At 49.5% G+C, this 15,046-nt stretch overlaps 2 protein-coding genes across 4 annotated transcripts in view; one reads left to right on the forward strand and one right to left on the reverse strand.

Annotated features, from left to right (window-relative positions):
* LOC129019690 (uncharacterized) overlaps positions 1-4,778 on the reverse strand; it is a 24,040-nt gene extending 19,262 nt beyond the window's left edge. The window contains exons 1-2 of one of the 2 annotated variants that reach the window (XR_010124926.1): positions 4,632-4,778; positions 3,697-3,864 (exon numbers count right to left, since the gene is read on the reverse strand). Coding sequence is in view for 1 of the 2 variants with exons in the window: in XM_054462754.2 (XP_054318729.2) it covers positions 4,220-4,393 (174 nt within the window). In the remaining variant the exon portion in view is untranslated. Of the gene's footprint in view, positions 1-3,696; positions 3,865-4,219; positions 4,398-4,631 lie in introns of those variants that run through there. The other variant, XM_054462754.2, reaches the window with a different exon arrangement.
* On the forward strand, positions 326-14,774 carry PSMC4 (proteasome 26S subunit, ATPase 4). Of its 2 annotated transcripts, none has more exons than XM_054462751.2 (11): positions 326-4,568; positions 5,479-5,577; positions 5,703-5,889; positions 7,606-7,752; positions 7,836-7,945; positions 8,047-8,140; positions 13,151-13,318; positions 13,404-13,480; positions 13,620-13,788; positions 13,996-14,051; positions 14,525-14,774. In XM_054462751.2, exons 1-11 carry the CDS (start codon positions 4,533-4,535, stop codon positions 14,636-14,638), a joined length of 1,257 nt encoding a protein of 418 aa, XP_054318726.1. In that variant the 5' UTR covers positions 326-4,532; the 3' UTR covers positions 14,639-14,774. The 2 variants fall into 2 exon arrangements, with proteins under 2 accessions (XP_054318726.1, XP_054318727.1); XM_054462752.2 differs by lacking the exon at positions 326-4,568 and adding an exon at positions 4,865-5,029.
* The last annotated feature ends 272 nt before the right edge of the window (positions 14,775-15,046 follow it).

Genomic DNA, 15,046 nt, shown 5'->3' on the forward strand with positions numbered 1-15,046 from the left:
CAAAAAAAGAAAAGTTCATTGATCCTAGCCCTTGCCTCTGCCTGTGCATACGAAAATATCGAACACGATTAATGATTATGTGTCACACCCAAACCTTAATGAGATTTTGCTGTCATGTAACTTCTGAGAACATCTGATGTAACTTCTCAGCACATGAGCTGCAGCCACCTGTATAAAAACTGCAAGCTGAAACCCTTCGGAGCAGTCCAACAGTTACTCTGAAAGACTCTCCCAGGTTGTGATCCTCAGTAAGACATCTGAATAAAACTAACTTTAATTCTCTAAAAGTATGTTTTTCTCTTTCCTTTTTTTTTTTTTTGAGACAGGGTCTCACTGTCGCCCATGCTGGAGTGCAGTGGCACAATCTTGGTTCACTGAAGCCTTGACCTCCTGGGCTCAAGTGATCCTCCCACCTGAGTCTCCTGAGTAGCTGGAATTATGGGCGCACGACCATGCTGGGTTAATTTTTAAACATTTTTTGGTCTCACTATGTTGCCCAGGGTGGTCCTGAGCTCCTGGGCTCAAGCAACCCTCCTGCCTGCACCTCCCAAAGTGCTGAGATTATAGGAGCAAGAATGAGCACTTGGCCTGATTTTTGTTTTAGTTGACAATAGTCAGTGTTCAGGAAATGGTTATTTATGATTATTATCCATAAAAATTCCAAAGGGATACACTGATTTGTCATTACCAAAGGGGCCAGAGAGAACCTGGCAATTATTTGGGCTTAGGGGAATAAAGGCAAAGCTCTCAGATGAGTTTCAGTCTGAAGCCTGGAAACAGGGAGGATAGGAGGCCAGGGGCAAGATGATGGATTCCATTTTAAGTAATAGATTCTAAGTCTCAAGTAAAAATCCAGGTTGCCTTTTGGGTGTAAGGTAGAAACCTGGGATACAGAATTGCCCAAGTTAGGCACAGTGGCTCACACCTGTAATCCCATCACTTTTCGAGGCTTGGGAGGGTAGATCACTTGAGGTTAGGAGTTTGAGACTAGCCTGGCCAGCATGGCGAAACTCCGTCTCTACTAAAAATACAAAAAATTACCCAGGTGTGGTGGCCCACGCCTATAGTCCCTGCTGCTCCAGAGGCTGAGGCATGAGAATCACTTGAACCTGGGAGGCAGAGGTTGCAGTGAGCTGAGATTGTGCCACTGCACTCCAGCCTGGGCGCCAGAGCAAGACTCTGTCTCAAAAAAAAAAAAAAAAAAAAAAACTTACAGAATTAAGAGTTGCTCATGCAGAGGAAAAAAAAAAAGATTTATTGTCATTGTCATTTTCCTTTTTTTTGTGGAAACACAGACACTAGGACCTTAAGAAAGGCAGGAGCCAGATCTAATGAATCTCTAGGTTCTCCCAGCACAGCGATCCTCCCTACTCAGTGATCTCCACTGAGCAGGAGCCACCAATTCTCTTTGTAACTTAATGGAAGTGGCTTTCCCCGTCTGCACCTCAGTTTCATTTGTAAAATGAGGAAAAGCAAACCTACCTCTGAGGGCTGTTATGAGATCATGGTTTGGAATTTTCCTGGCCAAAAGTAAATGCACAAGTAGTGTCTCATGTGACAACCCATGATCCATCCACCAAATAGAAAACAATGTTCAAACACAAAAAATATCAAAAGTATACATACAAATGGTGGGAGTGTAAATTAATACAGTCTGACAGTGTCTACTAAAGCTAAACACATACCTGCCCTATGACCAGCAATTCCACACTTGGGTCTATTTTGTTTTTGTTTTTCTTTGGCAGGGGGATATATTTTCAGAAGAAATGAATACATAAGTTTGCCCAAAGAAATGTACTAGAATATTCATAGTGAGAGACAGGACTAGCTGGATTTCCTAGGCTGACTAAGAATCCCTAAGCCAACTGGGAAGGTGACCGCATCCACCTTTAAACAAGTGGCTTGCCACTTAGCTCACACCCGACCAATCAAGTAGTAAAGAGAGCTCACTAAAATGCGAATTAGGCAAAAACAGAAGGTAAAGAAATAGCCAATCATCTAACGCCTGAGAGCACAGGAGGAGGGACAATGATTGGGATATAACCCAGGCACTGGAGCCCGCAATGGCAATCCCCTTTGGGTCTCCCCCCATTTTATGGGAATTCTGTTTTCACTCTATTAAATCTTGCAACTGCACACTCTTCTGGTCCGTGTTTGTTAGGGCTTGAGCTGAGCTTTCGCTCACTGTCCACTGCTGCTGTCTGCTGCCATGGCAGCCGTGGCAGACCTGCCACTGACTTCCACCCCTCAGGATCCGGGTGGCCACTGCACTTCTGATCCATTGAGGCGGCACCCATTGCCGCTCCCAGTTGGGCTAGAGGCTCGCCATTGTCCTTGCGCGGGCTAAGTGCCTGGGGTTCCTCCTAATCGAGCTGAATAGAGCTGTAACACTCACTGCATGGCCCAAGATTCCATTCCTTGGAATCCTTGAGGCCAAGAACCCCAGGTCAGAGAACAAGAGACCTGCTGCCATCTTGGAAGCAGCCCACCACCATCTTGGGAGCTCTAAGAACAAGGACCCCCGGTAGCAACAGCACCATAACAGCCCTAAACTGGAAAATATCCAGTCTGAGGTATAGGGCATAGTCATAAAATGGAAACCATTCAGAATGAAAATGAAAGAATTATCTCTACACACAGTATGCATGAATCTCACAAAAATAACATTAACTAGAAGAAGCCAAACGCGGTACACAGAGTACTGGTCTAGAGAGAAAGAGAATTCAAAACAAACAAAAGTAACCCAGCTGTCACAAGTCAGGGTGAGTCCAGCCAGGCACAGTGGCTCATGTCTGTAATCACAGCACTTTGGAAGGCTGAAGTGGGAGGATCATCTGAGTCCAGGAGTTTGTGACCAGCCTGGGCAACATAGCAAAACCCTATCTCTACAAAAAACATTTTAAAATTAGCAAGGTGTGGTGGCACACGCCTGTAGTCCCAGGTGCTTGGGAGGCTGAGGTATAGGATCGCTTGAGTCTGGGAGGTTGAACCTGGAGTGAGTAGTGATCTCACCACTGCACTCCAGCCTGGCAACAGAGCAAGAACCTGTTTCAAAAGATATATTTTTAAAGGCTACATGGGGTGGGTCATGCCTGTAATCCCGGTGCTTTCAGAGGCTGAGAGAGGATAGCTTGAGGCCAGGAGTTGCAGACTCTAGCAAGCTATGATCGTGCCACTGCACTCCAGCCTGGACGACAGAGACTCTATCTCTTAAAAAAAACAAAACAAAAAAAACAACCAAAAAAACAGATGAGTGATAACCTTTAGAAGGGATCAGGGAGGCCGGGTGTGGTGGCTCACGCCTATAATCCCAGCACTTTGGGAGGCCAAGGCAGGCAGATCACTTGAGGTCAGGAGTTTGTGACCGGCCTGGCCAACATGGTGAAATCCTGTCTCTACTAAAAATACAAATATTAGCCTGGGCAACAGAGTGAGACTCTGTCTCGGGGTGGGGGGTGGAGCGGGGAGAAGAAGGGATGGGGGAAAGGGGAGCACATGAGGCTTCTACTGTTTGGTTTTGCGATTTGGATTCAGGTTGTATGGGCATGTTCACTTTGTGTAATTTCGTCGAGCTGTAATGATTTGTGCTCTTTATCTAACTTCAATAAAAGGTTTACTTAACAAAAATTGTAGCTGGTGTGAAGGGTAGCAGTGTATCCCTGGGGCCAAGAGTACAGGCTTTGGGGACAGACAGACCTGGGTCCCAATCTATGCTTTGTCCCTTCGGCACGTTGTGACTGTGGCTGGTGGCTTCGTGGCTCTGAGCTTGTTTCCTTCTCTATAAATGAGGAAATATAATACCTGCTACGATGATGCCTGTAAAGCTTAAGCACAGGACCTGGCACAGATCTGTAAGGCGGAAACCTGGGATACAGAATTAAGGTCTATGAATCTCCTGTGCAGCCCAACTTCTGGGCACTCGCTGCCTCCTTTTCCCCAACCCAGACGCGTGGGTTCTACTTGACTGGTTGCTCACTGCGGGCTCGGGGCTCCTCACTCCCGGGGTAAAGCCCGGTATGAAGGGTCACCTTCAGGGGCGGCTCGGACCTTCCCACGCCCGCGCGGCGCACAATCTTGGGATCAGCCCTACGTGGAGACCCTACCCGCCCGTACGATCCCTTCTGTGGAGCCCCGCTCAAGACCCCTCCAGTTCAGACACTAGAGAGCGAAGAGAGCAGTTGGCCGCCAGACTGTCCGTGCCAGAGCTCTACGAACTTACTCCGCTGAAGGCTGCGCCACCTCCCGGAGAGAACCCCCAACCCTCTACTTCAGGGCGAGATGGCGCCATCGCGTGATACTGCGCACGCGCCCAGCTCAGGTCCCGCCCTCGCGCCTGCGGGTACGGAGAGCGCATGAGCCTATGTTGAGGGCGGAGCCCAGACCAGCCCTTCATCCTATCCTGCCCTTCCAGCCCCTCTCAGCGGTAACTTAAACTACGCTTCCCAGAAGCCTCCTCAGCCAGGGACTTCCGTTGTCGTCAGCGGAAGCGGTGACAGATCATCCCAGGCCACACAGAGGCCGGCTTGGTCACTATGGAGGAGATAGGCATCTTGGTGGAGAAGGCTCAGGTACAGTGGGGACTTGGGCTTTTTAGTCCGGGCCGGGCTCGCGGGGAGAGGGTGAAGCCTGACCTGAGTGGGGGGATGAATGGCTTCCAGGACCCCGGCCCGGGTTGGGGTGATTTCGGAGGCCTCGGTGGAGCGCTTTGTGCCGTTCGAAAGCCTGTGTGGGTGGCCAAGTGATGGTAGCAGGTAAGGCTCAGAAAGCGGGGCTGGGGGATTGAGTGACGTTAGTGGGTCTTTGAGACGGATTGATTTCGAACCCTGGCCGGTAATGCTTAGTGACGTCGGTGGCCCGGCGTTGGGATTGGGTCAGGCGGTGAGTGATGTATGGGATCCCGCCGTGCGGCCAAGTGATCCCCAGGGCTAGGCTGCGGGGCTGACTGATGTTCAGGGCTTTGCTGATGGGGGTAATGGGGCGGGTAGTTAAGTATTATCTGTGGCTTGGCTGAGTGATGTTTAGGTCTAAGGTGAGTTAGGAGACTGTGACATAAGGGATCTTTGAGGGGAAACTGGGGAATGTTGGGACTCGTTGAAGGCGCAGGCACTTTAACAGCCTATCTAGGAGAGCCATGTGACATTAGGAACCTCTTGAAGGGGATTAGGTGGCATTTGGGTCTGATAAGGAGTTGATGTGACGTTTAGATCCTAGTTGGGGGTTGTGTGACACTGGGGACATGTTATGAGTGGTATATGATAACATAAGATGTTTGAGGGGCAAGTTGACATAAATAGCTTGTTTAGGGGGCCAAAAGGTTTCCAGGATCTATTTAGAGGGTCTTATGATATCAGGGGTCTGTTAGGGGCTAAGTGACTTCAGGGTGAAGTGGGGAGGGGAACAAACATTAGTGAAGTTGAGATGCTTTCATGAGAGGACCGTCTTCTCTTCTTTCAATGTAAGTTATCCCCTTTGGTCTAGGATGAGATCCCAGCACTGTCCGTGTCCCGGCCCCAAACCGGCCTGTCCTTCCTGGGCCCTGAGCCTGAGGACCTGGAGGACCTGTACAGCCGCTACAAGGTACATTCAACCCCCAACCCAGACCTTGCACCGGACCTGGCATCTCTTACTCTTCCCCACTTTCCACCACTCTCTGGATCAGCAAGGGCTGGAGCCATCCCCTTCTGTCCCCTCTCTGCTCACAGAAGCTGCAGCAAGAGCTGGAGTTCCTGGAGGTGCAGGAGGAATACATCAAGGATGAGCAAAAGAACCTGAAAAAGGAATTTCTCCATGCCCAGGAGGAGGTGAAGCGAATCCAAAGCATCCCGCTGGTCATCGGACAATTTCTGGAGGCTGTGGATCAGAATACAGCCATTGTGGGCTCTACCACAGGTGTGCTAAGGACACCTCATTCATTCATTTGTCCACTTAACAACTATTTCCTACCATGTGCTAGGCAGCAGCAAACAAGGCAGGGCAGTGCAGTGTTCTTCAGAGTATTTTGACTGATCAAAAGGTAGAAATACATACATACATACATACATACATACATACATACATATATATATATTTATTTTTTTTTTTGAGACAGAGTTTTGCTCTTGTCATCCAGGCTGGAGTGCAATGGCACAATCTCAGCTCACTGCAACCTCCGCCTCCCAGGTTCACGCGATTCTCCTGTCTCAGCCTCCCAAGTAGCTGGGATTACAGGCATGGACCACCACACCTGGCTAATTTTTGTATTATTAGTAGAGATAGGGTTTCACCATGTTGGCCAGTCTGGTCTTGAACTCCTGACCTCAGGTGATCCACCCGCCTCACCCTCTGAAGGTGCTGGGATTACAGGCATGAGCCCCACTGCGCCCGGCCAGAAATATATTTTACGTTGTGAATATGTGTCTCTGTCTCTTACTTTTTAGATAGATGTATAAAACATAAGTTTCACCATGAAATATTTAGCCTTACTAGGTGTGGTATATGCTGATGTTTTCTATCCTATTCTAGTCTGTTTTGTTTTAAACACAGTTCTGGTCATGACCTTCCAAATTGATTTCACAACTACTACTGGTTTGGGGCCTGCAGTTTGAAACAATGAGTAGTAGTGTTAAGAGATTGAGCTCTGAGGCCAGGCATGGTGCCTCACACGTATAATCCCAGTACTTTGGGAGACTCAGGTGGGCAGATCACTTGAGGCCAGAAGTTTGAGACCAGACTGGGCAACATGGTGAAACCCCATCTCTACTAAAAATATAAAAATTAGCCGGGTGTGGTGGCACACACCTGCCATCCCAGCTACTCGGGTGGTTGAGGCACAGGAATCTGTTGAACCCGGGAGGTGGAGGTCGCAGTGAGCCGAGATCGCGACACTGTACTACAGCCTGGGGCGACAGAGCAACACTGTCTAAAAAAAAAAAAGAAATAATGGTCCCTGATAGGGACTCAGAGTCCTTATCAGAGTATACTGTAGCTGCTGCTGTTTATATAGGTCCAGGCCTTGCCCTCTTGATAGTCATTGTCACTGGCATCTTATCTGTTTTTTCGTTTCTGGGCTCTGTTGCTCTGGACTAAGCCATGTTCTTGTAAAGGCTATGGAGAAAGGTGTGCGATTGTGCCTGGAATTGGACTGGTGGGCTATGAGGAAATGAGGGGAGGGTGGTATCCAGGATGAGGCCTTTATCTTTGACCTGTGGTAGTTGGGATACTGTGGCTTTCCCTGAGATGGCACCATGGATAGAGGAGTAGGTTTGTGGGAAGACAGGGAGGGCAGTCCAGAGCATCATGGGAGGTGTCCAGGAGGCTGCTGGTCAGCCAGGTCTGACAGTCAGAAGAGAGACTGAGCCTGGAAAGAGAAGTGTGCCTCACTAGTATGAGATGCAGGGGGAGGCCTGCTGGACAGCCAGGGCTGGAGCTCAAGAGAGAATCAGGGCGGTAGACAAGGAGTTCGTGTGAATATTGGGGACAAACAGCAGGAAGGAAGGCTGGAGGCCGAGAGGGGACCCCTCAGGGTCTGAACCAGAGATGTTGGTGGCGTGGAGATTAGGAGGGAGGAAGGGGGAAGGGGCAGTTTCCAGACTGACACTTCTCGTTTTCCTCTCTCCCTTCTCGCAGGCTCCAACTATTATGTGCGCATCCTGAGCACCATTGATCGGGAGCTGCTCAAGCCCAACGCCTCAGTGGCCCTCCACAAGCACAGCAATGCACTGGTGGACGTGCTGCCCCCCGAAGCCGACAGCAGCATCATGATGCTCACCTCAGGTAAAGGGGGAGCCTGCAGCTGGGAGGGCCCCATGGGGACCTTGAGCACCTGGCCAGGAGCCCCAGCTCTGCTCTCCCTCCAGACCAGAAGCCAGATGTGATGTACGCGGACATCGGAGGCATGGACATCCAGAAGCAGGAGGTGCGGGAGGCCGTGGAGCTCCCGCTCACGCATTTCGAGCTCTACAAGCAGGTGAGGCGGTGCAGGTGGCAGGGAAGGGAGAGGCCCCATTGGGTCTGGGGTTGGAGGTGGAACCCCTGACTCCCACTTCTCTTCCTTCCTCTGGGTTTCAGATCGGCATCGATCCCCCCCGAGGCGTCCTCATGTATGGCCCACCTGGCTGCGGGAAGACCATGTTGGCAAAGGCGGTGGCACATCACACAACAGGTGAGCCCTTTCGCCCCTGCCCCGAGCTCTCATCTTCTGGCCTCTTCGCCTTGCTCCCTGCTCGCTCACTGGCACTGCACAGTGATTAGAAACATAGACTCTGGGGTCACAGCCCATGTGTGCATGTTACTGGCTGTGCTGACTTCACCTCCTTGGGCCTTTCCTAGTAGTTAAAGACTCATTTCACCCGGTGATTGTGAGTAGTTAATGAAATAATGCAGTGTTTTCCTGCAATGGGTTGTGACCTATTAGTAATTATGAATTTCAATTTGTGGGTTGCAGCCAGTATTTTGAAACATGAAATAGAACAGAAAGCGCCAGAGAACATCCACATGGTATTTATACCATGGTACAAGTATACATGGTGCAAGTTCATCTGTTTCATGAAACTTGTTTCATACACATGTGCACACTCATGTATACTTGTAGCTCTCCAAAAATGTATATATTTTTTTAATTCTTAAATTTTTTTGTAGAGACAGGGTCTCACTCTGTTGCCCAGGCTGGTCTTGAACTCCTGGGCTCAAGGGATCCTCCCACCTCTGCCTCCCAAAGTGCTGGGATTACAGGCGTGAGTCACGTGCCTGGCCCCAAAAATGTATTTTTTATTGTAGGTGCCAGACAAAAATGTCTGAAAGTCACTCACTCTATAACTTTTTTTTTTTTTTTTTAAAGCCCTAAAATCTTAAGCATATGTTCAGATCTTAATACATGTGAGCCAGGGAGCAATAGGAGGTAGTAGTTAAGCAGTATGTTTTCTGGGGCTAGACTGCCTGGCTTTGAAATCTTACTCCCCCAGCAACTTCTTATGTGATCCTGGGTAAGTTAACGTCTCTGTGACTCAGTTTCCTCACCTGTCAGATGGAAACAATCATAGTACCTATTTTTCTTGGATGGGTGTTCAGAAGAGCAAATTGATACAAAGCATCTGGAATGGGCAATAAATGTTAGCTGTTGTCATTGTTACTCATTTGCTTGGCACTTTATTGAACTTTTACTCTGTACCAAGCCTTGTGCTGGAATGCAAAGATGACAATCAGAGATGTCCCTTGCCTTGACTGGGAAAAAAGAAATAGACACCTAGAACTCAGTCATTTGGTGACTGTTTATTGAACACCTACTATGTGCCCGGATGTGTTGTAGATGCTAGAGACGTGGGCCAGGCACGGTGGCTCATGCCTGTAATCCCAGCACTTTGGGAGGCCGAGGCGGGCGGATCACGAGATCAGATCGAGACCACGGTGAAACCCCGTCTCTACTAAAAATACAAAAAAATTAGCCGGGCGCGGTGGCGGTCGCCTGTAGTCCCAGCTACTTGGGAGGCTGAGGCAGGAGAATGGCGTGATCCCGGGAGGCGGAGCTTGCAGTGAGCCCAGATCACGCCACTGTATTCCAGCCTGGGCGACAGAGCGAGACTCCATCTCCAAAAAAAAAAAATATATATTAGCCGGGCGTGGTGGCCAGCGCCTGTAGTCCCAGCTACTCAGAAGGTTGAGGTACAATGGCGTGAACCCGGGAGGCGGAGCTTGCAGTGAGCCGAGATGGCGCCACTGCACTTCAGCCTGGGTGACAGTGAGACTCTGTCTCAAAAAAAAAAAGAATAGAGACGTGGCAGTAAACAGAATACCTCCTTATGGAGGTGATGTCTTAGTTGGAAAAGCAAACAGATAATGTGGCCCAACACAGATTCGTAAAGTTTCTTTTTTTTTTTTTGAGACGGAGTCTCGCTCTGTCATCCAGGCTGGAGTGCAGTGGTGCGATCTCGGCTCACTGCAAGCTCTGCCTCCCAGGTTCACACCATTCTCCTGCCTCAGCCTCCCGAGTAGCTGAAACTACAGGCGCCCGCCACCACGCCTGCCTAATTTTTTGTATTTTTTAGTAGAGACAGGGTTTCACTGTGTTAGCCAGGATGGTCTAGATCTCCTGACCTCATGATCCACCCGCCTCAGCCTTCCAAAGTGCTGGGATTACAGGCGTGAGCCACCGTGCCCGGCCTGTAAACTTTCTTAAAACATAATGAGATTTTTTGTGTGTGATTTTTTTTTTTTTTTTTTTTTTTTTGAGACAGAGTCTCACTCTGTAGCCCAGGCTCGAGTGCAGTGGTGCTATCTTGGTTCACTGCAACCTCCGCCTTCTGCGTTCAAGCGATTCTCCTACCTCAGCCTCCCGAGTGGCTGGAATTACAGGTACATGCCACCACGCCTGGCTAATTTTTTTTTGTACTTTTGGTAGAAATGGGGTTGCACCATGTTGGCCAGGCTGGTCTCGAACTCCTGGCCTCAGGGGATCCTCCCAAAATTCTGGGATTACAGGTGTGAGCCACTGCACCCGGCTGTGATTTTTTTTTTAAGCTCATCACCTATCATTAGTGTTAGTGTATTTTATGTGTGGCCCAAGACAGTTCTTCAGTGTGGCCCTGTGTACCCTTCACCCAGATTCCCTAATGTTATTATCTTATGTAATCATAGTACAATTAGGAAAACCAGGAAATTAACAGTGGTACAATACAATGAACTAAAGTTTAGACCTCCTTCAAATTTTATCAGCTTTTCCCACTAGAGACCCTCACTTCAGGTTCTGTCGTTTTTCTGAGTGAATTGGGGTGGTTTGTCACTGGCAGAGGGAGGGAAGAGAGAAGGTGTAGAAGGGATGTAGAAATGGGAAAAGCTGCTGACTGGGGTTGAGTTTTGTTTTGTTTTCTAGAGACCGGGTCATGTCTGGCCAGGCGCGGTGGCTCACGCCTATAATCTCAGCACTTTGGGAGGCCGAGGTGGGCGGATCACGAGGTCAGGAGTTCGAGACCGGCCTGGCAAACATAGTGAAACCCCATCTCTACTAAAAATACAAAAAAAATTAGCCAGGCGTGGTGGTGGGCACCTGTAATCCCAGCTACTCAGGAGGCTGAGGCAGGAGAATCGCTTGAACCCGGGAGGCCAAGGTTGCAGTGAGCCAAGATTGCACCATTGCACTCTAGCCCGGGCGATAGTGCGAGATTCCGTTTCCAAAAGAAAAAAAAAGAGAGAGACAGGGTCTTGTTCTGTCACCCAGGCTGGAGTGCAGTGGTGTGATCATAGCCCACTGCAACCTCAATCTCCTGGGCTCAAGCAGTCCTCCCCACCTCAGCCTCTCCTAAGTAGCTGGGACTACAGGCATGTGCCACCATGCCTAACTAATTTTTGTATCTTCATTTTCAGTAGAGACAGGGTCTTGCTATGTTGCCCAGGCTGGTCTTGAACTCCTGGGCTCAAGCCATCCTCCTGCCTCAGCTTCCCAAAGTGTTGGGATCACAGGTGTGAGCCTTTTTTTCCTCTCGTTTTTCGGGGGGAATTCATCTATTTGTTCCGGTGACAGCACAGCTTACTAAGAGTGAGTAACTGAAGCAGGAGCCCATTCCAGGGTAGGTGGAAGGAGTAGTAGAGCCCAGAGGGGGCTGAGAGATTGGGAGGACAGGGAAGGTTGGGGTAGGAAGGGGACTGTAGTGATTGAGTAGGAAAGGCTGACAGACAGGCTGAGCCAGATAAGGCAATTCCAGGGATGGGGATTTCATGTGGAACTGGTTGGACATTTGCAGAACAGCCAAGTAAATGTGTGGCCAAAGTCAGGTAGTCAAGGTGTGTTTGGAGCAGAAAAAGTCAGAAATCTTGAGGTTAGGATGCTGAATGAGCCCCCAGCTGATGCAAGTACCAAGAAAGAGGGACCCCTTGAGCCAGGTGTAAAGTCTGGATCTTAGGGAGTGAACAGGGCAGGGCTGAAGCCTTGAACAGTTCCTAGTTTATGACATAAAACCACTCAGTCTGTCTATGGACTGCATGTCCCCCTTCTCTGGTGGCTGGAAGGAGAGTCCTGGGGGTATGCTTCATACAACACAAAGCATCTGATCCTTAAGAAACAAGTGTAACTTTAAGAAACAAGGCCAAGGTCAAGCATGGGGTGGCTCATGCCTATAATCCCAGCACTTTGGAAGGCTAAGCCAGGAGGATCGCTTGAGGCCAGGAGTTTGAGACCAGCCTGGGCAATATAGCAAGACCCATCTCCTCAAAAATTTTAAAAAGCTAGGTGTGGGTACATGCCTATAGTCCTAGCTACTCAGGAGGCTGAAGAGGGAGGATTGCTTGAGCCTAGGAGATTGGGGCTGCAGTAAGCTATGATCATACCACTGTACTCCAAGTCCAAAGGGAGGGCCCAGAACAAATCTGTCTTCAACCCCATTGCCAATTGTCAGTTATATCAGAACATGCCTGTGGTCCCTGATCTTTTTCAGGAAATTAAAAAGCTGGTCCTTCTAGCAAACGGGAACTCAGAGCTCTTGGCGAGGCAGTATGATGTCTTAGTGTATGGGCAGCATGTCTGTTTTCCTGCTGATTTTGCAAGTGCTCCAGAAATCTAGACTGGTTTTTTCCTTTCTTTTTTTTAGTATTTCATATCCTGATTTTTAAATGTTGGGCCAAAAAAATGACACATCTGGCTGGGCATGGTGGCTCATGCCTGTAATCCCAGAACTTTGAGAGGCCAAGGTGGGTGGATCACTTGAGGTCAAGAGTTCAAGACCAGCTTGGCCAACATGGTGAAACCTCGTCTCTACTAAAAATACAAAAATTAGCTTGGCATGGCAGTGCACGCCTGTAATTCCAGCTACCCGGGAGGCTGAGGCAGGAGAATCACTTGAACCCTGAAGGCAGAAGTTGCAGTGAACTGAGATTGTGCTACTGCACTCCAGCCTGGGCGACAGAGCAAGACTCTGTCTCAAAAAAAAAAAAAAAAAAAAAAAAAGTGACACGTTTGTGAGGAGGATTCATGATTTAGGCCACTGGGTCACTGTGGGGTACAAGTAGATGGCTGTTCCTCAGGGCTGGATGTGGGACCCACCCTTGGGCATGAGAGAATGACACAACTACTAGGTACGGGTATCCAAGTTAAAGGATGTCTTCAAGGAATTCTCAGTCTCTGTTAAAGCGGAATGGGCCCCTCAAGAGGCTCATCCCCATCTAACCCTTGTCATCCTGTCATCAGCTGCATTCATCCGGGTCGTGGGCTCGGAGTTCGTACAGAAGTACCTGGGTGAGGGCCCCCGCATGGTCCGGGATGTGTTCCGCCTGGCCAAGGAGAATGCACCTGCCATCATCTTCATAGACGAGATTGATGCCATCGCCACCAAGAGATTCGATGCTCAGACAGGGGGTAAGTGATGCCGAAACAAGGCCTGGGGTCTTGGACAGGCTTGTTGCATGGGATGCCTGGGACTGACCATGCTGTGCACTCTCAGCCGACAGGGAGGTTCAGAGGATCCTGCTGGAGCTGCTGAATCAGATGGATGGATTTGATCAGAATGTCAATGTCAAGGTTTGGGGTTTGGGATGGACAAGGGGAGGTGTGGTGTAGGAACTGGGGAAAGTTGGGGACTGGCACCTAAGGGGCGGTTATCGTGACAGGAAGGAGGTAGGAGTGCAGAGATCTGAGCTGGCCTGCCCCCCAATGTCAGGTAATCATGGCCACAAACAGAGCAGACACCCTGGATCCGGCCCTGCTACGGCCAGGACGGCTGGACCGTAAAATTGAATTTCCACTTCCTGACCGCCGCCAGAAGAGATTGATTTTCTCCACTATCACTAGCAAGATGAACCTCTCTGAGGAGGTTGACTTGGAAGATTGTATCTTGCTCCAGAAGTCAGGGAGGGGCCCTAGTTGGGAACGGGGATTAGATCTTCAGCTCCACTTCTGCCATCACCACAGCCCAGACTGTGCAGGTGGGACCAAGGTCCAGGGAGGAGGGGAGGTGACAGAGATGGCCAAAGATGACTTCCAGCCCCAGGCATTTACCCCATCACACAGGGAATAGTTTCCTTAACTCGCTGCAGATGTGGCCCGGCCAGATAAGATTTCAGGAGCTGATATCAATTCCATCTGTCAGGAGGTAAGTGGTGGTTTCTCTCTGGATCCAGGCAGCGGGTGTGTGAGGACCCTTCTCTGAACCACTCTGCTGCAGTCCTGTCCCCTCATGGCTGCCCTGGGTCGTGGGCGCCATCTCTCTCTTCCTCTGCCATCACTAGGGGTGGATAATACAGGGGTAGTGTTTTTTGTGTTTTGCTTTGAGACAGGGACTTGCTCTGTCGCCCAGGCTGGAGTGCAGTAGGGCAATCATGACTCACTGCAGTGATCCTCCCACCTCAGCCTCCCAAGTAGCTGGGATTACAGGAGCCCACCAACACGTCTGGCTAATTTTTGTATTTTTTGTAGAGACAGGGTTTCACCATGTTGCCCAGGCTGGTCTCGAACTCCTGGGCTCAAGTGATCTGTATACTTCAGCCTCCCAAAGTGTCGGGATTACAGGTGTGAGCCACTGTGCCCTGCCACAGGAAGTAGATTTTAACTCTCATCCTTCAACAGAGTGGAATGTTGGCTGTCCGTGAAAACCGCTACATTGTCCTGGCCAAGGACTTCGAGAAAGCATACAAGACTGTCATCAAGAAGGACGAGCAGGAGCATGAGTTTTACAAGTGACCCCTCTCTTCCCTCCACCACACCACTCAGGGGCTGGGGTTTCTCTCGCTCCCCCAGCACCTCTGTCCCTAAACCTCATTCCCTTTTTTCTTTACCCAGGATTGGTTTCTTCAATAAATAGATAAGATCGAATCCATTTAATTTCTTCTTAGAAGTTTAACTCCTTTGGAGAATGTGGGCCTTGAATAGGATCCTCTGGGTCCCTCTTAATCTGACAGATGAGCAGACGAGGTGCATGGCCTGGGTTGCAGCTTGAGAGAACCAAAGAATTCAAACCAGATGACTTCTGAAATGTGGGGAAAGGGATGGAAAATGAACCTGAGATGGCAGTCCTTAATCATGGGATAAAGCCTTGTGCATCTCCCTCATTTCCTACAGGTAAAAGACAGTAAAGAAATTCAGGTCACA

The sequence above is a fragment of the Pongo pygmaeus genome, chromosome 20, assembly GCF_028885625.2.
Source record: "Pongo pygmaeus isolate AG05252 chromosome 20, NHGRI_mPonPyg2-v2.0_pri, whole genome shotgun sequence".
NCBI classification, from domain to species: Eukaryota; Metazoa; Chordata; class Mammalia; order Primates; family Hominidae; genus Pongo; species Pongo pygmaeus.

Excerpts from the sequence above, each read along its gene's own strand:
- PSMC4 (XM_054462751.2), top strand. The coding sequence starts at position 4,533 with ATGGAGGAGATAGGCATCTTGGTGGAGAAGGCTCAG. Across the intron at positions 7,753-7,835 it reads CATCATGATGCTCACCTCAG|ACCAGAAGCCAGATGTGATG; the intron begins GTAAAGGGGGAG and ends CTCTCCCTCCAG. Across the intron at positions 13,481-13,619 it reads ATCAGAATGTCAATGTCAAG|GTAATCATGGCCACAAACAG; the intron begins GTTTGGGGTTTG and ends CCCCAATGTCAG.